The sequence below is a fragment of the Perna viridis genome, chromosome 3 (assembly GCF_037379345.1).
Source record: "Perna viridis isolate PV_CMFRI_1.1 ecotype Kerala chromosome 3, ASM3737934v1, whole genome shotgun sequence".
In the NCBI taxonomy this organism is placed as follows: Eukaryota; Metazoa; Mollusca; class Bivalvia; order Mytilida; family Mytilidae; genus Perna; species Perna viridis.
Window position 1 is genome coordinate 25298040 of NC_142447.1, and position 24933 is coordinate 25322972.

Consider the following 24933-nt stretch of genomic DNA (forward strand, 5'->3'; position numbering starts at 1 on the left):
AAGTCGCTAGTAGGGAACTAAAACTAACATAACCAAACAACAGTAATTAATGTTTTTATCATATTTTCACATGGCAAACTGTCCGTACTGTAGCAACAAACCGTAGTAATTGAAGCAAATGGTCATTAAACATATTGTTGAAGTGTATTGTTTAGCTCATTATGTTGTCATGGAGGTATGTTCTTTATTACAACAGAAATCTAGTGGTCTCAACATTTTGAAGAACTACAATTCAAAAGTTTGAACATCCCAGCAAATATCCAGGTAATTGAGATCTTATTTAATAAAAAAAATTTCAAATAAGGACAAAGATTACACTTAACTTCAAAGGCTTAGTTAGTACCTTGCAATATATCAGGCATAATAAAGACAAGTTCTGGTTAACAATATTGTAATGCACTATTGGTACAAGACATTGCACTTCTATTACCAAACAATACAAAATGTTTGGCACAACAAAACCTTCCAACTTCCACCATTTTTACAATGCAATCAAACAGTGTTACATTTTTATCCATTATTAAAAAGAAACTTTAAAAACAAATATCTTATTAAAAATTATACAGCAACACCACCTTCTCATGGCTATACAGAACCACAATATAACTCCTAGTATTATGCAAAATTATTCCAAAAATTCTGTAAAAGTATTTTTTTCTTTTTTTAGTTTTGTACATCAAAATTGTTCATAATTAGTCAATTTAACTTCAAATATGGTTCTGTAGTTAACTTAATAAGTACTTCAAAAACAATGTGTACAGTCTGCTTTTAAACTTCTTTTTTATTCATAAAATCTTTAATTTTGTTGTAAACAAACTTAAAAAAAAAAATCAAAATCAAACACTTAGCTATGTCACTCACTACTTTTTACTTTGCATTTGAATGGAAAGAGACTTTATTTAAGATTTAAGATATCGTTTGCTCTGTCCATAATATAATTGAATAAAAATTGTTACCATCCTTGGAAAAGAATAGCATTCATATTGGCATAAACAGTTTCACAACTGGTTTTCCACGTTAAAAATACACTTAAATTAAAATGGTTCTACAATTTAAAAAAAATTTCTTTACAGGAAATTCGAACTAGGAAAAAATCTGAAATTGTTACATTCAATGATCTGAGAGCAAGTTACAGTAAAACCACAAGATTCACTACTTCAAAAATGAATTTCATTTTCCACTCATTTCTCATTTAATTGAATTCTTCTAGTTTATTTAATTTTATTTCTTTGCATCTATTCAAAATATTTTGGCAAGTTGGTAAAAGAAAAAAAAATTGCAATGGTGAAGATACTGTGACACCACTGAACCCACCTCAATCCACAGAAAGAAATAAAGTCAAAATCAAAGTTAACAGTATAGTATCTGCTTGGTCAGCTTGCTCACTTCAATCATTTCCTTGCCTTCAATTATATCCCAATTGTTTCCTCAATGGGATCATGTTGTTTATAATAATAATCTAAAGAATATCAACTCTTTAGCTTGTTGTTCTTCGGATTCATCCAATCCTTCCTCTATTGGTCCCATCATATTTATAATAGTGGTAGTTTAATCATCCTCCATACGTCTCCTTCGCCGTATAAACTTTTTTAAGTTCCATTCTGTATGGTTGACCATCTGGGGCCCATTACAGACACAGAGAACAGTCATGTTGTCAGCATACTCCAACCCTGATAAAAGCTGAAAAAATGAAACAGAACTGTGATTATCTTTAACTTTAGAAAAGTGAATCAGTTACTAGTAATTGACTAAGGTTTGATGTCCTATGTCAGATATTTTATGCATTTCAGGATGAGGACATTTGATTAAACAAACAAACCTCGCTTTATACTAATTCAGGGCCTATCTAAAGGGAGTTATGAGAAAAAAAATTCTCCTTGTTTGTGCACACTTATCCCGTTTGTCTTTGACATGGAGAAGTTTTTTGTAGTAGACTACAAAGACAAAAATGTTCTTATTGGTATTTTTCAAAATGAATTTACTAAAATTTATCCTTGTCATCAATTTCTAGATTAGGTCCTGACTAAACTGACATGCTTAAATGATTTTTTTTACTGAGTTACCTCACTAAAGTAACAGCTCAAAAGTAGGCATGTCACCCCAATTAGACACCTTGTATTGAATGTTAAATGTACTACAGTGTCTAATGCAGGAGAGCTCTTTTCCACTATTGATTCTTACGTTTCTAAGTGACAATAATCATTACAAAATATACATAATATACATGCTGACATTTCTGTCAATTCCTTTTTAAATTTAGCAATTATTTAAAATCAGTTTTTTTTTTTAAATTTTATAATAAACAAAAAATTGGATTGCATACATTTCGGAACTTAATAGGGATGTAACTGATAATAGGTGATAAAGGAAATTGCTAATTGCCATCACTTGGCATCCGTTGTTAATAATTTTTCAAAATTCTTCTCCTCTGAAACTACTTGTCCAATTGGAACCAAAATTGGTATGAATGTTCCTTGGGGTATCATGCATAGAACTGATGTGGGGATTTTTGATCTGTCGAAAAATATGGCCACTGTTACTAAAAATAGAACATAGGGGTCAGACAGTAGTTTTCGCATATATCTCCAAAATAGTTAGGTTTAGCCGAATTCTTTCAGTAGCTAAAATAATCCTTATTTTTAGGACTACAAAAGTCTTCAGGCATAAAATTTGTGAGATACCTTCTTATAAGAGTTATTGCCCTTGACAGAGGAACGTGACAGGTTGTTTTTTTTTTTTTTACAGTTTTCAGCCAATGTTTGGAAACTATGATAGATTTGGACTTTCATTTACTGAAATGATCCTTATGATAAGTCCTATCGAAGTTTTCTTCAGTCAAAATAGTTGGACAACTTCTTTATTGCCCTTGAAAGGCAAAATTCAACCAGGTGAGCGATTCAGGCTCCTAGGAGCCTCTTGTTAAAAAGACTATATCAGCTGTATTATTCACAGGAACATTGGAAGAACATTATACATACCTTAGGAGTGAGTAGGAAGTACTGTGAGGCAGATCTTCTACATACTGTTTGTACCACAAGCTCAAATACCTTCCTCTCATTGACTGGGTCCATACCCTGTAAGATATCAAACCTTTTGTATGTAGACAGATGTATAGATTTACTAGAAACTTCAAGTTTGTTTTTTATTATATATTACTTTTTTCATTTCAATAAAGATATCAGCTAATCAAGGAGAAATAAGGATTATGATTAGTTTAAGTTTTACTAACAAAAATAAAAACCAGAAATACATTTCTAAGCTGATATACAGCAATTTTTGCAATGTTCTGGTGTTTCCTAAAAGGTAATATCACTGTATATTTCATCCCAATAAAATCCTGGATAAACATTTGCAGTCACTATTACTGGATAACATGAACTAAGATTGGACCAGAAAATAGAGTTGGTTGAATAACAGAATAGCAAACAGACCCTTTATACAGGCCTAAGTAAAAGACAGTTTCACATATCCAAATTAAATAAAAGCCTTACTTTCACCATTTCTCCCACCTTAAAGTAATTACAGTCCCTGAACTGATCCAAACAACTATTTGATGGATTGATGACCACTTACCATCACTGATGGATCAATAACCAATGACAATTGACTGATGATCTGTGAATTTTATATTCTAAAATTTCCACTGGAACAAATCCAATATAAAACCATATTAAATTTGTCTTAAATTTAAGACATTAAATCCTGATTTTGCATTTTCTTTAAAATAAAACAAATGCAAAATAAAAGTAATATTGATGTTTAAATCATTGCATTTTTGCACAGTTTATGTCTAAAAATTGAAAAAAAAATGGAATCTGAAAAATATATTTACTGGTCAGTGGTCACATGATGCAATCACTGGTTTAACGAACTGATGACCAATCGCAATTCTAGTTGCACAGATTTGTTCAGGTACCGTAATGTAAACTCCTTAACTATACATCCAGAGTTGTTATAGTCCTAAACAAGAGAATTTGTCTATTCATACCTGATTGATTTCATCAACACATCTAAAAGGACATCTAGCTAGCTCCTGTAAGGCCATCATATACAACACAGTGGCTACACTTCTTTCTCCTCCACTCTGGTGATGAGGAGTTAGCTCCCTTAAAGATTCAGCATCTCTAAATTTTACTTTGATCTTGATGCCATACTTCTCATAATCCTCCTACAATTAAAAAGCCAAACATTTTATGTATTATTTTTTTTCCTTTCTATTTTGTTACAAAGTTACTTAATAATCAGGTGTGACACTTATAGTTTTCCACTTAGTAAAGGGATGATACTAGGGTGATATGGATATGTTATAACTTATGTATCACATATTTATGACTTTAATTAAGAATTGGCTATGATAAAAATTTTGCCTATTGAAAAATAACATAACAGCTATTGCGTGAAGTGCAATAAACAAAATATGCAAATGGAAATTTTATGCTATTTTTCAATAGACAAAATTTTTATCATTGCCAATTCTTATAAATTAATTTTAAAACATATTCTTATATTTAAACACGAAAAAAGTAGCTCTGAATTAAACTGAATAGGGGTGTGTCAATATTTTTTTTAACCATTGAGATATAACAAAACTATTTTAACCAATCAGACAGATTAATTTATATAGAAATGCACAATAAATAATTTAAAAAAATAATATATAAAATATAAAGTTGTTTATATCAATCAAAGAAGAAAGAACAATAGCTTTGATCAAGTAAATCATAAAGATAAGTCTATATTTTATAAGAAAAAATTATGTCACTTCTTGTCACTTATAAGAACTATAAGATTTCCAATATAACATCTGAAAGAATTCAACATTTGAATTGAGGCATTCCTATTTATGTAATGAGGGGTTAAAATTAGGAAATAAAGCTAAAAGCCCAGACCATACTTTTGTTAATTATTTTCAATATGTTCAACTAAATATTGAGCCGAGGCTTGTTTATTGTGATTTAGCAATAGTCATCTTTCACTCATTATGAAACCTATCAGTATCATTATACAACCATAGTAGTGCAACAAACAGAAACAAGAAGTGGGACCAAAACAAAACAGGATAGTAATTTGCTATGCAAGAAGCCAGAAAACTTTGCCAGGTTTAGAAAAGGTATGCTATGGAATAAAACTGGCAATTTGAATGACTTTAAAAAGTTAATGAATATGTAAATAGGAAAGAAACCAATACACAAGACCTATTTTTTTCTGTAAAAACTTACCGAATTTTCTGGAATTTTAAGGTCAACCTCTCCAGCACAGTTCATACATGAGAAGAAATAACTGAAATTTTCATTGATTTTCTCTATTAGACTCTGTAATGGTTCCAGCCACTCTCTCTTAGCTTTATCTACTTCTTCTTGGTGACCATCTAATTGTTGTTGTTTTGTGGCCAAGTCTTTTTCTAACTGGGTTATTTCTTTCTTTCTCTGTCTGTATTCTCTTATAACCTAAGAAGGTAAAACAATTGTTTATTTTTTAAACCCTATACTCAAATAAATTGTTTGATGTAGCATAAGAGCATTTAGTAAAACTTTGGGCCTCATGAAGTTATACTTGGTTCTCAGTCACTTCTTTTAAGGTTGTCTTATTATCCATTTTTATTGCTTCATCAATAAAATAGAAAACCAACACAAAAAGCACCTCCTTCATTTACTTTTCTAAGGACAAGGTAAAAAGTTTAAGCACCCTCACCATCTTTTTGGGATGATAAAAGTTAATGCCCCCCTCCCACCTTTGTTTTAAAAAAGGCATGAGAATCAATAAACTATGAAGGGATTAAAGTCAAATTTTCAATGTGTTAGCAGAAAACTTTTATACAGCCATGTCAACAATTGAATGACAAAGCCCTGAAGTCACTTTGTTTCATATCTACTACACACTTCTACTCATTCAAAACTATTGTAAATAGAGGTAGTTAGAAATAGAGTTTAATTTGGGGTTTTTTGACACAAAAAATAAACAGACACCAAACTTAACACATTAAAAAAGAACAGAATTAGGCCATAAAAGAACAATAATTGATTCTCATCCCTGCCTGACCTAATTTTTCACGTCCACCCAGATTTTTTTAATTTTCAAAATGCATTTTGAAAAAAACTTGCCCAACTCAAAGTTTCCGGAAATATTTCTCGTTTTGTCTAGGTCCAATGTAAAATTATCGTTATTCAGTAACTCAAGGTTTGAAAATCATAATATTTTACTGTTTAATAGTTCTTTTTAAAATAGATCCAAATGAGTAAGTTTAGAAAATATCAAAATCAACCCCAAAAACTTGTTTCAAATTTGAAAATTCCATAATTCACCACTAGGTGAATATGTGCCTTCGTTAAAACAAATTTTCATTGCTGTTAATGCATGTATTATACTACAAATGTAGATGAAAATAATGCAAAAATAGAAAATTAAGTTGAGATATGTTAAAATAGCGTATTTCATGAGACATATTTATAGAGAAAATATAGAGTGCATTTGTTTAACTCTTTGATACTTATACAAACATATAACAGCCTTCTGTACCACCAAAACTCCTGACAAAATATTTCATTGTTCACAGCTTGTGCTCTGTATTTTTGGATTGAAAAACTATCTCCTTATCCTCTCATTTTTGTAAAAATTCTTTGAAAACTGTGTAGAGGCAAAAAATAGTAGGCCTGAAAGTAGTGTTAGTGAATTTCCCCTTTTATGAAACTGCTTTAGGTGTAGCAGTAGAAAATATTTACTTTGATAGCTGTTTCAATGACTTTGTGCTGAAAAAAAAATGAATCACCAAGCACACATAGATGGTCATAACAACTTTAGTTTTTTTCAGCATGAGTGAGTTACTGAAGGGAAAATAAAAAATAAGAAATAAAATTTGTATCAGCCGAATTTTTCAGAAAAGTTGGATTAGAATCTTTTTTATCATGGCCTTAAAAAACGGATTACTGAACGATTGATCTAATTAATGTTTGAAAAACAGTGTCATATTTTTTCATCTATTTCCACTAAATAGATTCTATAAATTATCCTGAGACCTTACCCTCTCGTCAGTCTGAAATAATGAATCTGCTCTGGCCTGTTGTTCATGTATTGCTGCATCTATTTCTTCAACTGTGGAAGGACAACTTTCAAAACTCTATAAGAATAGGATTTTTGGCCAGGTAGTCAATCAATCTTTATCATTTTTCATTTGATTTTTTTGTGGTGTCATGCAATCAGGTCTTAAAACATTGAATATTAAAATATTGTAAACATTTCTTAGACATATGTTATTTTTTTAAGCAATATCATTCTGATTAATACAAAAAGAAATTCAAAATCATCCCATAACAATTTCTGAAATATAAGAGTACTGTTTTTAAGTAACCATGAGTCATTTTTAATCATAAGATACCATATAAAATCATAAGTGCATAACAAAAATATTCTACATATGACCAAACAATTTAAGTAAAATTTCTTACCGCTCTAAGTTCTGGAGATAGTTCATTATTTACATCAGTATTTGTTGCTTGTTTGGCTGCCTGTAGTAATCTCTTGGCCGAATCCTTGGCCTGTTTCACTCTCTCTTTAATCTCTTCAAATGCTCTCTAAATAAATAAGAAAATGAAGTATCTAGTCTAGGATTTTATGGATTCTACTTAAATGTTTATATAAATAAAAAACAATGAACCATTTCTAAGGAACTAAAAACACAAAAATTTGAAATCATGAAAACATATTATAAAATTTAGTAATTTCATATGCATTTTTATAAATATGGCAGTAACTGTATTTGTTCATCTGTTTGTCACAATTAAGTGAAGCAGGATTCTATCAAACAAAAAATAAATATAAATCAATTATATTTACATAAGTTGTTCTATTTCAAAAATAAGAATATTTTTTAAGAGGATTATTTCAAGTTTAGTTCAAGGCCACCTCACCATGTTTTAGGAGGGCAATACAGATATTTCGAATAAATTTTGTCAGTACAAAGTTTGAAGAAAGCTTTGTAAATGGACAAAACACATGCATATTGCAAAAACACCTGTCACAAAACCATTCTAAGATATTGGTCAATACCCATTTCTCTATGTGATAATTTACCTCAAAATTTTGAAGTACACCAGACTGTTCCCGGAGTTCCTCCTCTACCTGATCATGTTCGTGGATAACCATAGCCTGTCTGAGAGCTAGACGAACTTTCTCTGTGCTTAACTCAATACATTTCTGCAGAGAAATGGATATTTAAATTAAAATCTTATAAAATGTTATGCAAAGGAGGTATATGATAAACATTATGTATTTATTGTAACTTGTCAATAGTTCACTTAAGTCTCTGTGTACAGACATGATTTTACTCAGCGGACACATAAAAACATAAATCAATCAGAATCACAAAAAAAAACTAGAATCAAATTTGTAAAAACCAGAATTTTGTTTGTAAACAGATAAAAAACATGTCTACAGTGGAACTCCCCATAACCGGCCCCTCTGAAAACCGGAATCCTCCGAAAACCGATCATTTAGTTTTGGTCCGGAATTTTCCCCTATATAATTAAGTCAAAATTTCCTCCCTAAACCGGCCCCTCTGAATTCCGAACATCGGCTGCAAAATTCGGTCCCAAAACCCATTTCTTTGTAAAAATTAACCTCCGAAAACCGGTGAAAAGTTTGCCGACAAGTAAAATCAATGAGCCGTGTAACATGTTGTAAACATGTCAATCACGGTAAGATCAATAAATCAGTACTTCAAAAGGCTAACACCGATCTTGATTGGCATTAACAAGGAGTGACACTTTTTTATTCATTAATTATCACAGATAATGAGGGCAATAACCATGATCCTATATGTAATTAACTTTTTAACAAATGTTAAATTTAAAAATTGTTTTGATAACCACATTTTCAAACGATTCTGTAAAAACAGAAAATGAAAACTTCAAAATATGTTGTGCCGACCGCTTGTGTTCTATTAAAAACAGAAAATGAAAACTTCAAAATAGGTTGTGCTGACCGCTTGTGTTCTATTGTAAAATGAGTAAATGAAATTAAAGTTATGGCTTGAAAATGGTTTTCCTTAAATAGCCGGTGTTACAATTTTCAAATCATTCTGAAATTTGCAATGTACTTCCGGTATCCATATACGGAACGGATACCAAAATTTCCGGAACCTCCGAAAACCGGCACCTCTGAAAACCGGCCGATTTCTTTGGTCCCATGGGCAGCCGGTTTTCAGAGGCTCCACTGTATATGTAGTACACTTACCACAGTATTTCCTTTCAATCTCTGAAGAGATTTACACTTTTTGTTATTTTGTTCCCTGATTTGTTTGAGTGCTGCCTCTTCTTCAACTTGAAGATTGACTGCTTCTGCTTCCTCCATTCTCATTCTAAAAGAAAAAAAATACATAGACATATTTCCTTACTGTCTCAGAAATTACTGTTAATATTGTTATTTCTATAATTGGCTTGCGGTCAAAATGAGATTGGTGAAAATTGAGATGGTAAGATGTCTATTTTTTATAAAGAAATAATATGCAAAATTGTCAATATGTTGCGATAAATAAAAATTTTGTGAAGAACATACAATACTTAAAATATCTTTCCTATTTAGTACATCTAGTTTTCAATTCTAAATTCAGTATTTTTTCATACACTTGTGCAGGGTTATCTTTGTTTCTATAACTTACCTCTGATTTTTTGATTCAATCTGAGACTGTAATCTTTTTTTCACATCTTTTTTCTGCAGTAAACTTTTCTGTAAAAACATAAAGATAAAAACCTTCTCATTTCTAATATGATACACAAACAATAACAAAAAAAAATTGTTTTACTTCATCTACTTGCTAGTATGTAACATCCAGCAAAAATACCGAGATCAAAGATGGCAATTAGGTACACATATATTCTAACAATAACAATTAACATGTAATATGAACACCAAATACATTCAAGTCTGAAGTCAAAATTCATATTATACTAATGGAAATGCAAAAAAAAAAACAAAACAAAACAAAATTTGTTTTGATCAAAAGCATAAATACAGGTGCAGAATGACAACATTTTAAATTATATCCTTGGAAATTTGCATAAAAAGTCCATCTACCAGAGAATGAGGAATCCATTTTACTTGTAATGTATCCTTTACAATCTCTCAGAGTCACTAGACTAAGCAACAACACACACAATGTCAAAAGTAAGGGACATATCACTTCTTCTTCAGATAGGAAGAGGGGAGAAATGTTTTTAAACAGAATTTGACTAAAAACACTCATGGAAACCATTTAATCACCCAGGGTTAATGAGTTGCATGAAAATTCGACTCCTCTATTAGAATGAAAGAAATTTAGTAACAAACTGATTTTTTTAGAATTTGTTGTCACCAAACAAACCTTTTCCTCCCTTTTCTTGGTAAGTTCAACATCTTTCTCTTTGGAGATTTTCTGTTTTTTGTTGTAGTCTTCCTCCTTTGTTCTCAACTGTGTTTGTAACTCCTAAAATAAACAAACATTATGCAAAATTATCATTTGTACATGAATTAAACATTGCACAGCAAGTTTCTGAATAGTTATATATATTCAAAGGCACAATATCAGATTCTAATTGCAGTAATTAATGCATGTGCACAATTCATGAAAATATCCATTCTCGATCCTAAGTGATTTATTCTGTATAATTTTTAATTACTGACACTGCATGTACCCAGGGAAACCTATTGTTGTTTTAATGAAATACAAAACAACATTTTTGTTGGTCTTAAAAAAAACATCAATTGTTAAGTGATTCAGCTGAAGCTTTAAATTCAATGAGTATAATGAACAATAGTACTACATACTGTAATTTGAGTTTGTAGATGGACTTCTCTTGAATTGTCTGCTGAGGCAATCAACCATGATGGATCCCTAAAAACAACAAAAACAATGATGATACGGAGCAGGTTTTTGTATTCCTTTAAATATTAAACTTAAAAGTGCATACAAACAGATTTAAATTTCATACATGTATGACAGTTTGAAAGTCTATATAAGTAATGAATGAAATATGAAAATCATAAATAGATAAACTGACATTATACAGGCAGTAAAGTTGCCCCAGTCTAAAATAATGGCAAAAATACTCTTTAGTACTTGGAGAGATGTTGCAATGACGAGATGATTCTGTATTGAACTTGTGTAAAACTTCAATTCAAAAGATCACAACTCCCATTGAATGTATCAGAACTTTTTAGTAATATTGCACAACTATATATTATTTCCTCTATACAAACCAAGCTTCTTGAAATTCTTTTGAGTAGACGAATGGATGACAACTCAAAAATATACCCTTCGCAACTTGGTTAAATAAGTAAATCAAAGCTAATATAGTTTGATAAACCACAACATTTTCCATATCCCAACCAAAAGGACTATGATACCGCCAAATGATGAGGAAGCTCAGTGACATACTTAAGTCATTAATATAACTGCCACAAACCTTATTTTAGAACTTCTAGATGACATGGACCCATCATATTTAGATCTTTTCACTTGGTACTGAAAAACAATAATATATGTTTAACGCCCTTAAGGAAGAAGATGAAACCTTGTAATATTTCATACTATGAGCCTAAAATATAGTTATTTCATTTGCCAAGTAAAACAGTGTTAAATTTTTAAATAGAAAATTTTGGGTAATTAGAACTGCTGGACTACTGTTGAACAAATATAGTATTACAGTCACAAACTGACTTTACCTTATGATACTTAAGATGAACGTCCAGAATGCTTTAAATACAATACAGTTATCTCTTAAATTACAGAGCAATTAACTAATAATACCTGGTATTCATCAGTATAAAACATTGAGAACTCCGGACATTTATCAGTGATCTCTTTGACACGCTCCTTACTCCTTTTATCTCCTACAGGTATGGTATGGACTCTATACTGAGCACAAAGGTATCTCATCACTGCATCCGGACAGGTAATAAAATCCTTCAGGTAATGCTGGAATCCATATTGTCTGTGAAAAAGATAAATATACTCATAATTACCTATATAGCTCAACAACACCCAACTGAATTTCATTAATCATACCGAAAAAGTACAACTATTTCAAAATGGTTGCTGTAATAGACAGGTGTAAATATCATCACCCTTATCAAAAAGCTCAACATTAGGTGATGTTAACATTAAGAAGCATATGCTGTCCAGCAAAGTATATCCCCACTTATACAGTAAGTTGATACGGAAGAGTTCCTAAAATCACTTATAATGTATGACCCATCAATATGAAGCCACACACTAAATTTGAAAGCAGTCCATCTATTTGGAGCTGAGATTTTTGTTACAAAAAATTCTTGACCATTCCATATAGTTAGAAATGGCAAAGTGCCATGAAACAGGAATTTGATATCCAAGAGCACCCAAAATACCTTACAACAAAACCCTATATAGAATAAGCCACACAGCAAATTTGAAATAAATCCATCTATTGGGTGCTGAGATAATTGGGATGAATTTCAGATGGACAGAATGACAATCGAGGTGATACAAATATACCAACCACTTACTGAGTAGGTGTATAATTAGTTTTTAATACAATTTGAAAATAAATAACACAACAACATTCTTCTGCTCATTCAGTTGAAGACACAGGAAGAACTTTACCACTGAATCACACAGAACACTATTACAGGGGTTTCCCTAGGACTTTCAGTCTTTCAAAGGCATTTGAGTTTCCTTCTATCATCAACTATGCAGCACATACATTTTAACAGAGAAAAACACATATAAAAAAGAATAATAATAAAAAAAAGATTGAGAGTGGAATGGAACTATTTAGACACTTTAGTGCTAGTTCAAAGAAGGTTCAGTCAGCACTTCCACCATAGCATATGGTAAATGCACCACTTTCCTGTAAATGTTTTGTTTACCTCTTGTTAGAATTTTAATGAGAAAATAATGCATCTACCTCACTGACTGAGTCTGATTGTAAAGACAGTATGAAAGGGTCTATTACCTGTATCTATCAATGCTGTTTGGTGGTAGGTATTCATTGACAGGTTTCTTTGGAGCTTTCAATGCATTCACTTTCAATCTCTGTTCATCTCTCATCGTATTCATAAAATAGTTATAGTCCTCAGTATTTTCGAACACAAAGGCCTTTAAATCATTGGCTGATACATGCATTTCAATGAATTTTGCATATGCTCTGTTTTTAGGGTTTATCTGAAAAAATTCAAAGCTGTTATTAATTATATGTTTTTTATGTGGTTATGAAAAAGTACAGTTAGCAACACAGTTTTGTGTTACAGTCACGTGTGTTAACATTTGCGATGAAGGAGAAAAATATTAAATGAAGAAACAAAGTTCCATGTATTTCTTATCAATTATTTCAGGCATGTTAAATAATATTTAAGTTTCATAACATCCACTCAACTTACTGATTTTGCAACAAATTGAACATTGTTTTTTGATCAAGTTTCTTGTGTATTTTGAGTAAAAAAAAAACCTAAAATGAAGCATAAACAACAAATACCATTTTACAGTGTAGGTTTGAGAAACATGCTTCAATACCATTTTCTAATACAAACCGACATCATCATAGGAAGATGAACTTCTCCTTGAAATTTATCTTTATTTTCTTTATACCACATTACAGCATCATACGTATGTTTGTGTTTTTGCCTTAAAATTTCTAGTTTTTGGTTTTCAACATCTTGGATTTCTCTTAACTGCTGTTGATTTGCTGTAAATTAATACAACAAAACATCTCTTTGTTATTTTCAGTAAGGTTGACATTACTTTTAATCACTGAAATGAAAGTACTTGTATTTGGAATATAGGTCGCTTGCTACAAGTCAGAGCAAAAAAATATTCCTATCAAATTTCAATATAATTCCATAATAGGAAGATACTTTTTTATTTGGTTGAAATCTAAGGCGTAGTGCTTCAAATAAAATTATGAGAAATTCAGATTTAATAAAAGATAAGTTAAAATAATCTTTTTGCCCCTTGTCACGAACATTAAAATTCAACTTTAAGGCATTTAAACAAGATAGCAGAGAGAGTTAAAAACTAATTTACATCCTTTTTTCTCAGTAAGTAGATAATTCTAATTCATTCAGGAAATACAATGTACCAAATGACCAATCTTGTCTCATACTCACAAGTTTTTCCTCAAATGTTATGAATTAATATTTTGAATTAAAATCAATTCCACACAGGTATGGTCCAACAGTTCATTACATTATCAAAATGTGTATGATTTGTTTTGTTTTGTTGGACAAAATGTTAAGATGTGTTGACAGTCAACAATATATTTAAGCTTGAAGAAAATAATGCAAGCAAGGATAGAAATTGGGGCTTCATCATAAATTATTTTACTTTAGGGTAACCTAATAACTTGACAAATTTCTTACAGTGAATAAATAAATAATTAGAATTACCATTGATATCATTCCTCAAAGTGACAATTTCTCTTCTAATCAGATCACCATCTTGTGAGATTTGCTCCATTTCATGACTTATTCTTCTCATCTCTTGACTAACTCGGTCTATTTGGGGCTGAAAAAATTATTAATATAATTCTACATTACCTATATTTCAAAGAATGTTGAGATGGTACTAAAATCTATTTCATAGATTGTAAAAATTGAGATAGTTTGGATATGTAAGTTCACAGCAATGTGTGTTTGTTTCCTTCATTACTGCTGCAGACAGGCTTCCAAGTCTTCAAATACTATACAGGTATTAATTTTCTAGCTGTACTAATTAACAAACAGAAAAATAGTATCCACAAAATTCACTCTTAATATTATATGACATTAATCATAATTATAAAATGTGTAAATTGATACCTGTCAATATGTTCACTTGACAGAATCTGCAAAAAATTAATATTACTTATTCCTGATAAAGCCAGATTCTTGCAATTTCTGAGACAAATGTCTTCAGATTCTGGAGTGAGTTTCAAACATAAAAAACTGCTGCCCTCTGAGGAATTTCTAATTTTGTGAAAATATTGAATATTGAAATCAACAAAAAATGGTCCCAAAGAGCATTAATTCTATAAATGCATTAACTATAACATGGATAAAATGAGGCAATTAAAACCTGTAACAGGACGGGGTAAAATATGTTTAAATATTTTACCAACTAGGATTTTTTTTTATAACAAAACTTCAAAATGTGAGCAACTCCTTTTTTTAAGATACAAAACTAGTAAAGATACTTTCTCAGTATTATATGTGTTAACCTGTTTTAACCTCCTGTCAGACTGAAATCGGGCTCTAAATACTTCTAAGGTCAAAGGTTACATGTATATTATACTGATTATCGTTATGAGGACTTTGTCATATTTCATGTTGTTTCTTTTATTTTCCGTATTAAAACTTGTAGTAATATTATATTTTCTAATAGATTTTTTTATTTGTTTTGCTTTTACTTTTATCACAGCTGAAATTTGGTTTACCTGAATATCTTCAGTCTGCACAGTATTGGCCAATTCATGCTGTAAAACTTCTATCTGCTTCTTCAATTCTAAAATTCTGAAATGAAACAACTAATGTTGAAAGAGAATAAAAAGAAGCTTAATATATTATTGAAGGAAACAAAAACAGAATGTTCACAACAGTCCATGATCATTTTCACCTGTACGCTTTTTTCTTTTGAATTAATCATGGGTTTATTTTTGGAAGAAATTCTGATACTAAATTATTTTTAACATTATACCTTTTCTTTCTTTTATTCTCTTCATCTCTTTTAAATTCCAAATCCCCCTGTACCTCTTGTGTCTGAAAAGAATAATTCCTAAGCAGTAATAACTTAAAATGCCACAACTTAATCTTTACCAGTCACTGTGTAAATATTGAATATTTCAGTAATATTCAGGCAATTCAATCTATACAAAACTCAAAGACATAACTGGAAAAAAAATTACTTCAAAAAGTTTTATAGTCACCACTTCCATGACCATAGTATCAATTCATTTAAAAAAGAAAAACAACATACACTCATTTTTACATACTGTCATATAATAAAACAAAAGAATTTGTACTTTCTTGGTTTTCTATATACATACCCTATCAGTATAGGCTTCTATTTCTTTACTGTTGGCTTGAGCTTTCCTGGCAAACTCCCTCAAAGAGTCAGTCTGATACAATAAAAGAGGTTATCAATAAGTCACGGCATACATGTACATGTGTAATAACATTGTGCAATTATCATATGTTCAAGACAATACTGCTTTTAAATACAACACTTCATATCTCTTTTAATTTATACTAAAGGTTGAGAAAAATTGAGCAGACCAAGTTAGACTTCTGTACAATGTCAGATAATGTGTATGCCAAATTTCCCATTGAACTTGCTACCCTAAACCTTGTGTCTTGTTTTTTTGTCCTCATGAAAATACTCAACTGCCATTTCGTTAAGAAATAGTGTATGTGGTAATATAACGCATCATTTAACATCTGCTTATCATATAAACAGACATGTTTTTACAATGTAAAAAAAACAAAGCAGAAATTGGCAAAATCATTTTATTTATTGGTAAATAAAAACTAGAAATACTGTTAACAAGCTCACAAAATGAAGACAATGAAGGGAAATAATGAAAAAATCCTTTATTTGGATTATATCCCTTTGGAGTCCTCAGGCCTTTCATTAAGAGGTGGTATCAGGTACTTTTACCGCTCTAAACTACTATAGGGTACCACCAGAATTTTAAAATTTCAAACATTTTTATTAAACAAAATGATGAAAAGTACCTCCTACAGATCCAAAGGTACCTGTATTGTAAAAAAAAATAATGAAACCCCTGAGTCCTATGACTATTATTTCATTTCTTTATGGTCCTTAACTTTCTGAACAGACAAACAGAGACAGGGCAATTCTATATACACACCTAATTTTGTTTGCAAGTGAATTAAAAAGAAAAATAGTGGTTAAATCAAAAGCAGAATTCCACTTCAAAGAAGAAGAATATCAAGTCTGTTAATGGAATCATTTTTACCTTAACTTTCATTTCTTTGTCAATGTCTTCTTTCCTTTTCTTTGAGGCATCAAGTTTCTTTTGAAGAGGAGCAAACATCTGTCTTGCTTGTTTGTATTCATCTGCCTTTTGATCTCTATCTGTCTTATAACGCTCGTACAACTTTCTCTTTTCATCATATTCCTGGTAAAACAAAAAATAAATCTGAAAGCAAATGGCCTTAAGTGATACACCCACACCCCAACTTTAAAAATTCAGAATATTTAAGAACCACAAGCATCTTATTTTTTTTTAAATTCAATAGTTTGATTTCCAACCCTTTCTTCTTGAATTTCTTCTTGTGGGCCAATTAAAAAATAAGACCAAAATAAAAAAAAAACTCCATGCCAAGTTAGATTCAGCATTTTAAAGAACCCAAAAATTTTCATATTTTTTTGTATAAAACTTGATTTTAATTTGATACTCTAATTAATACCAACTTGGGCTACATCAAAGCTCAAAATACACAATAAGATTCAATTAAAAAATATTAAATCCCATTGAATTTGGTATAAAAAATATTGAAGTTAAAAACAATTTTGTTTCTTTAACTGTATGGGCCTTATTTCCTGTATCAATTGCAGTCATCTTTTGTGGCATAGTGAACACAAGACGAAAAGATATTCAAACCTTTAAAAAGGTGTTTTGAAGTATCTGTAAATTACAGTTGTGATTTTTATCTGAGAAAATATGACAATATTCTTTTACTAACCACCCATGGTTTTTTCATCTGTAATATTCTTATTTTAGATAAATGTCTCTCTCTTTCTTCAAAATTTCTGACGTCTTGTTCTAATCGAGCATTTTTCTGTTTTTCTTGATCTAATCTTTCCTGAAGGTTTCCAAAACCCTGCTCTAAAGTTCTGGCTTGTTCTCTGGCCTTCTTCAGCTTATGGTGATTTTCATACAGTTCTGTTTCAATCTGAAATATACAACAGCTTCCACACTGATACGCCTATTAGTACTGCCTCAACCACAACTTACAGCCAACATGGGATTAAAATAAAACAAGTGTTTGAATGTAAATTATGTAATTGCTAGCTACAGGCACAATTTTGATAAATTTCATGAATGAAATTTGTTAAAGTGAAAGTTAACTGACTGTCTATTATACATGACTTAATGACAGCCAACAATAAAGTGGAATGGAATAAAAATAGTGACAGTTTTTTGTGTACTAGCTTCCGAACCTGTACATATATTACAGGACTGTTTACAATGACGAAAGTGTTGAAAAATAACTTTAGTAGAATGTTGGCGGAATAAAGATTGATTGTTTGTTGTCTTTATAATGTCTAGCTCAGACCAGATTGAAGTATTCTTAGCTCCATTCTGTAACAAGCTAAGGTCTGCCTCTGGCTTATTCTTATAACACCCAGGTCCTGCATGGGATGACTGAATATGAAAGATAGACATTGCAGTTCACCATTTCATATTAAACATCATTAATAAAAAAATACCACCAACCATACATATCTAAATCCAAAGTCAAAGTCCTTTCTAAAGATACCACTACCTATTATGACATTTATCACATTTAAAGTAAATACCGCATTCCTTGATGTTGAAACTTACAGCTTTTTCTGTATTATCCAATAATTCCTCTGAAGTCATTTTAGCAAAGTCAGCAACTTTCTCTTGAGGTAAAAACTGGCACAAATTACCAACTTGAATGTTTTTCTGGGCTACCAAATCATCCACCTGTTAAAAGGGAGAGAATCATAACATCTTTACTCTTATTACCATGATTAAAGAACATATCCTTACATAAACCTCATTATTTCAAAGCCTTTAAGGACTGAAAAAAAAATGCATATTTTTTTAAACTTTAATATAAAAAGAGTTTCAATATAATTGCTACTGCCGTTCTTAAGTGAATAGACGCATATTACAAGAAAAATTGCAACATATGTTTAGGACCAATATGATTGTTTTATGTTCTTCTGCAACATATGTTAAGGACCAATATGATTGTGTATGTTCTTCTGCAACATATGTTTAGGACCAATATGATTGTGTATGTTCTTCTGCAACATATGTTTAGGACCAATATGATTGTGTATGTTCTTCTGCAACATATGTTTAGGACCAATATGATTGTGTATGTTCTTCTGCATCATTAAGCACATGAAAACATGAGTTTTCAAAAATCATACGAAAACAACAAACTCTTCATACATTAAGTCCTTTGAAAATTATTCTATGATTTTTTTTTTAACTTCTTGTTTCAATGAACTAGATTGACAGTCCAAAACTAGTATGTATGTTTTCATGGTGGTCCTGAACATATGACAAACATGTTTTTCAGGTGTATCAAAACATATGAGCTACATGTGTTAGAATTTTTCCTACATGTATGTACCTTTTGTATGTATATAATTCTCAAATGTCCACTTTCAAATCAATGTGGAAGTTCCAAAGATGTTGTACTGAAGATAAAACAAGCTTTTTAAACTTTTTGTGTACATGAATGCTTTAGGTCAGAACTTTCTTATAAAGAACTGTGTTAACAGAAAAAGGAACAGATATGGTGAAATGCAACAAACGCACCATGGTATAACCTTTTAAACAATAGTAAATACTAATAAAGATCACCAAAAGGTGTACAACAAGTATAAACACACCCATAAGTAAGCTCTGAAAGGCCCCAACAACAAAAGTAATAAAATCCATGGTAACAGAACAATGACATTTCTTAAAATAAAAGTCAAATAATGATATGAAGACACATTAATGATCAACATCTCCTGACTGTGGACAGGTGCATGTCAAGCCAAAATCTATTACTAGTTGAGATATTTACAGATCTATGAGTTGCAGGTCTGCCATTAATGGTCCATACTGATTTATTGTCCTTGTGAATCTCTCTGTGTATGATATAGTTGTCTCCATCTTCATTGAACCTGTAAAATAGTGATCAAACTAGTATAGATAGATAAATTGAAGTTTCACTCCTATGGCAGATATTTTTTGCATTTTAGGTCAAGAATATTTGATCAATACAGCAAGCTCTGCATTAAACCAGACTGATACACTGTGCTGCTAAGATTTTTGCTAAATAAGTGTTGATCACACCCTTAAGTGGAATAAACTAAACTATGTTTGTATGCATAATGCATTGAAATGCAATACATTATCCGCAGTTTCATCGAAACTACATATATGTACAGTACTTTCATTTTAAGTATTTGTAACAAATATGTTTGATTAAGTCCCTACTTTCTGTAAGACTCACATATTTAAAATCTTCTAATTTGTATTTCAACATATTTTTTACATCACTTACAATTCCAGTTCAATCCTTCCTTTATTGCAGCCATACTTGATGAAATCAGCCACTGATTGAGCTCTTCCAAGCAAACTCAGTTTTCCTCCTAGACCAATACATATTGCACATACAATTGTAGACTTCCCTGTACCATTTGGTCCTATTATAACATTCAAGTATGGCCCAACATGAAACTCAACTGAGTCATATGTTCTGAAAACATAAATGTGCATATAAGTTCATTGAACATGTCTTCTTTACTGGATTTACTTGTTATACACTACACTCAGAGTGGAATGATTCTCTAACACTTAAGTCCAACCTGAGTGAAACGTAGTCAGTGTGTAACACCAATATTCCACCCAGCCAACACCAACCACGAATAACTGCATAACAGGGAATTCATCATAAGATCCGAAATATATTATCTTTCTGTTTCTCAGTTGTATATCCTCCATTAATTCATAGCACTCCCATTAGGAAAAACATTTAGTCATATCATCAAAAATTTGGTACATTTTATTTTTTTTGTACATGTTTATCATTTGTTGATGAGTTTACGTAGCAGCTACGTCCAAGGAGTGGGAAATATCATATAGAAATATCATTTACTATTTTATCAAGTAATTAAGTAAACCAGGACAAGACGGCAACCTTGTTCAGTGTTCTTCAGCCCGTTGTTTTCGACCGCTAAAAAATTCTTCAAGTTTACTCGGAGACATTTCTAAATTAAATATGTTTCAAATTATATAACCTGTATATATTTTGTATTTCAATGATTAGTTTTGTTAAACAATTTCGAACTTTAATTGATGCCGACCGATGTTAAAACAATTCCTTGACAAACCTCGCACAAAGTAGTCTATTTTTTAGAAATTTAAATGAATAAATTGTACACAATGTCTCCGATGAGTGTTTCTGATAATCAACTGGACTTTAATTAGTTATAACTCACTGCAGGACAGTTATGAAGTATTAATCAATATTTATTTCATGATTTTCTTATGATCATTTCATATAATATTTGCCAAATGTTGATTTCACATGCTGATCGTCTCAACTGCTGTTTAATTGTGCCGACGGCTTGGATTCAACAATCAAATTGGGCAAATTTACTTCATGTTGAGTACTTGCATTATCAGTGTAGACTTAGGCAATTGGATTGTGAATTTTCAAGTCCCCAAGGCTCCACTGTTGCATTTTTCAGGGGTCTCCAATGAATTTTGGAGGTCAAGGACACAGGAGCTTGGGTCTTCAAGAATCCTGCAGATTAATATTAATACAACAGTGTCCTCCCCAGGCCCTTACAGCGCTATCGAGTTTGAGCTCTGTGCTATTGACCTCAGTACTGTGCTATCTTGTTATCAATCAGCACTGTACTTTAAAGTTTAATATGAGGATTAAAAATCAGTTATGACAAGAAACGTGTGTGCCCTGAAGTCATTATGACATCCTACTCTTACTCTTGTATTTACTCTTGAAACCAATAGCTGTAAACACCATATGGTCAGTTGATCACCACACAACCGCACAGATGTTTAATTATGACATTGTTAACAAGATTCTTATTAGTCATCCCCTCTAGCCACAAATTAATTTCAAGGAAGGTGTCAATCAGATACAAATATCCTTAACTGAACCAATCAAAATTGACTATGGTCAAAGGTAACTCAACCCTGGCCAATAGCATGTGACTATTCATAAATGCAAAGTTGAACGAAGCACAATCACAACATTAAGAAGCTGATTTACCCTATACAAGAATGTATTAAACTCCCAAACAATATTTATTTCATCAGGTACTTCCTAAACACCCTGAAAAGAGAAAGGAAGTGGCCATCTTTTGTTTACTTAGCCATGTTGTAGTACATGAGTTTTGGCAGGAAACCAGATAAGAAATAGATAGTAAAAGTCCTTAGGTCTAAAAATAGTACCACAGATGTGATGAACAAATATGGACTTTACGGGGTTCTGTCACGAACAAACTTCAATTTAACATAATTATAATAAATAAAAAACAAAAAAACAACTAGTGAGTCAACATTAAATAACAAGGATAAGATGTTTTTTTCCTGTCAACTATGTTAGCTCCACACTACTAACTTCTTGAAAGTTTTTGAAGTCTATTACATGTACATGTACCCAGGACTCACCCTACTGGGTGATTAGTGCGAAATAGTCACCCTAGGGTTGCTAACTTCGGCCTCAGGTGAGAGCAAAAGCAAAGTGAAGTCACCATCTCATTTTCAGAGATCGCCCATAGTCAGGACTGAACTTCGTCTTTTAGCAAAATTTTGACCAGAGTTATCTCTCTTCCGATAACAATTCAAACAAAAATGGCATCCATTCGAGAAAAAATAAATTGTAAAAATCTTCGAATCTTTCGAATATTCTGTTACAAGCAAGTATTTCTATCAGCTTTTCTTTTCACACATTTAAGACAGGATTCGGAATGAATATTCTTCAATCAAGCTTACAAATATTCATTTCTATCGTTTACATTTCGTTAAAAATTGGGCAAATTTGTCGTGCGGTTTGTTGGGACTTGTTTATCTTAATTGATAATTCGGCAGAAAACCCAAAGTGTTTCATTTGATCTTCTTGTTTCATAACTGAACAGTAAATTCTGCATTTTAACAGAACATTTCTTAAGCTTGAGACAAGTTCTACCGACTGCTACAATATGTGTCATTGTCAACAAAGTTTCGGTCTTGATTTATCAGTAATAAATTTTGAACATGATTACTGATACTTTTGATCAACTTATATCAAGAGACTGGATATTTTGAACAAGAAATCTTTATGGATTAAGTGGGACCTGGCACAAAATAGAACAAAATGAAGATTCCAACAGAATGTTACTGCCTGAAATTGTCTATTCCTGTCCTGCTAAAGACAAAATAATTAGGACAATTCATTACAAGAAGCTTTGCTTTACTAAATCATATATTTATTTTACTGTAATAAATTTGGTAAGGGGTAGAAGTATAGAAATTCAATTTTATGACTGTATATTACAGTCAATTTTTCAGTCAGTAGACTAATTTCATTTCATCCAAAATATTTAGTTACTTACATACATAATGTATGTAGCTAAAAGAAAAAGTAACATTTAGCTCAATAAAGGAAAACAAACAAAAAAATGCCTGCTTAAATTGTGTGCATGAAAGTAACAAATAACAATATAATTAAAAAAAAACATCAGAGTGAATGATGCGTATACACAAGTGTCTCTCAGAAAGAGAAGTCACTTCTCCATTTTTCTCAAGTGATTGAGCATGTACCTAATTAAATAATTCTAAATCTATAAATATATTTAAAGTTACAAAGACTAGAAAAAGAGTTTTATAGATAATGCTCTGAATCAAATAAATATCACATTCAAAAGAGCCATTGCAGTCCAAAACAAATGAAGAATTGTCATTTCCAATCGGTCTTCTGTCAGCAAAAATTTTGAGGTAAAACATCAATAAAGAACACAGGTCTATATGAATAAGAATAATGTTGACAAAGAATTACTTATCATAATTTGATAGAATATCTTTTGAATTTTTGTGTTAAATATGAAAAGGAAAAATAAAAAAAGAATAAAGTTATAATTACTGCAATTGAAGAAAAAATATAAAATTTTTACCTATGAATAATTCATACAAACATAAACAGCAATGTACATTTTGAATACACAATCAATCTTTAAATATTGTGCGCTCAAGGACATGGGCTTTCCAACCCTACAACAGCGAAGGAAGGAGGTACAATTAACTTTCCTGTTCAAGGTGGTTGAGGGTTTAGTGCCAGCTTTATACCTGCTGCCGGTTACATTGAGCCAATCAGCCAAAACAAGCCTAGGATACGACCATTCCGATTCAGTGACTTTGAAAGTAACAAAAGCACAGTATGCCATCAGATAAACTATAATAAGTATTCAAAACTTTTACACTAACAAAGCAATCATAGAAACGCTTTTCCCCAAAAATCTGACACTGAGTGGAACCAGCTGGATGAAGACACAGTCATTTGCAAGAGCCTAGAGGCAATTTGGGCAGCTCTGCACCACTTAAATACTGAGCACTCTCTCTGTCTTTAAAGTGCCTACAGAGGACCATAAGACATACCTATACAGATACAGAAAACTCGTTCAGATCTAGGCTTCATCAATTTGGAGTCTTTCATAGGATAGGTTGTATACGCAGGCACTTGTTTTATATCATACGGAAGGGAAGGGACAGTATTTCCGATATGAAACAAGTGCCTGTGGTTGAATAACAGAGCAAAAATGAATTGGATACACCGGAGTTCCACTTACAAAATGTTTTCAAGTTTGATTCTGACGATTGCACCTTCCTTGAATACAACTTCTGTATTATTGTTAATTGAATAAGACAATTGACTTTGGGAACTGTGCGATTTTCTAACTTTTTGTTGAGTCTTCATGCCTCTTGAAATCTTCTGAAGAATGTTCGGTGCTCTGTCTGACAGCAAAATCTCGCGGCAAAATAATGAAACTACTTCCGGTTTAGGAGAGACTCAAAACGCTGAGTACAAATCCCGTAATGTATACTACGTCAACTGTGCTCAAAAAGATACCCCTCTTATCATGAAACTCCCTCTCCGACAACATAAAAATACATGATTCTCCTACAATAGACCTGTATAGGTCTATGCCTCCCCTCGTAGATCGAATATGAT

At 31.3% G+C, this 24933-nt stretch overlaps 1 protein-coding gene across 1 annotated transcript; it reads right to left on the reverse strand.

The window, feature by feature from the left end:
• Nucleotides 1-756: 756 nt before the first annotated feature.
• LOC148621584 (structural maintenance of chromosomes protein 5-like) lies at nt 757-24766 on the reverse strand. Its single transcript, XM_088576117.1, has 25 exons — nt 24551-24766; nt 20263-20457; nt 19780-19879; nt 18552-18677; nt 17689-17898; nt 16959-17120; nt 16026-16097; nt 15677-15738; nt 15417-15492; nt 14392-14509; nt 13537-13691; nt 12963-13171; nt 11780-11963; nt 11436-11494; nt 10798-10864; nt 10355-10456; nt 9653-9720; nt 9229-9352; nt 8068-8190; nt 7443-7568; nt 7019-7114; nt 5220-5447; nt 3989-4168; nt 2979-3074; nt 757-1680 (listed from the first exon to the last, which is right to left on the reverse strand). Exons 1-25 carry the CDS (start codon nt 24676-24678, stop codon nt 1549-1551), a joined length of 3198 nt encoding a protein of 1065 aa, XP_088432243.1. The 5' UTR covers nt 24679-24766; the 3' UTR covers nt 757-1548.
• Between the last annotated feature and the right edge of the window lie 167 nt (nt 24767-24933).

Bases quoted from the DNA above. Each gene is read 5' to 3' on its own strand.
- LOC148621584 (XM_088576117.1), bottom strand. From the start codon at position 24,678: ATGAAGACTCAACAAAAAGTTAGAAAATCGCACAGTTCCCAAAGTCAA. The intron at 11,495-11,779 runs GTATTATTAGTT...ATTGTTTTTCAG, and splicing joins TTTATACTGATGAATACCAG to TACCAAGTGAAAAGATCTAA. The intron at 10,865-11,435 runs GTTTGTGGCAGT...TGTTGTTTTTAG, and splicing joins TCTAGAAGTTCTAAAATAAG to GGATCCATCATGGTTGATTG.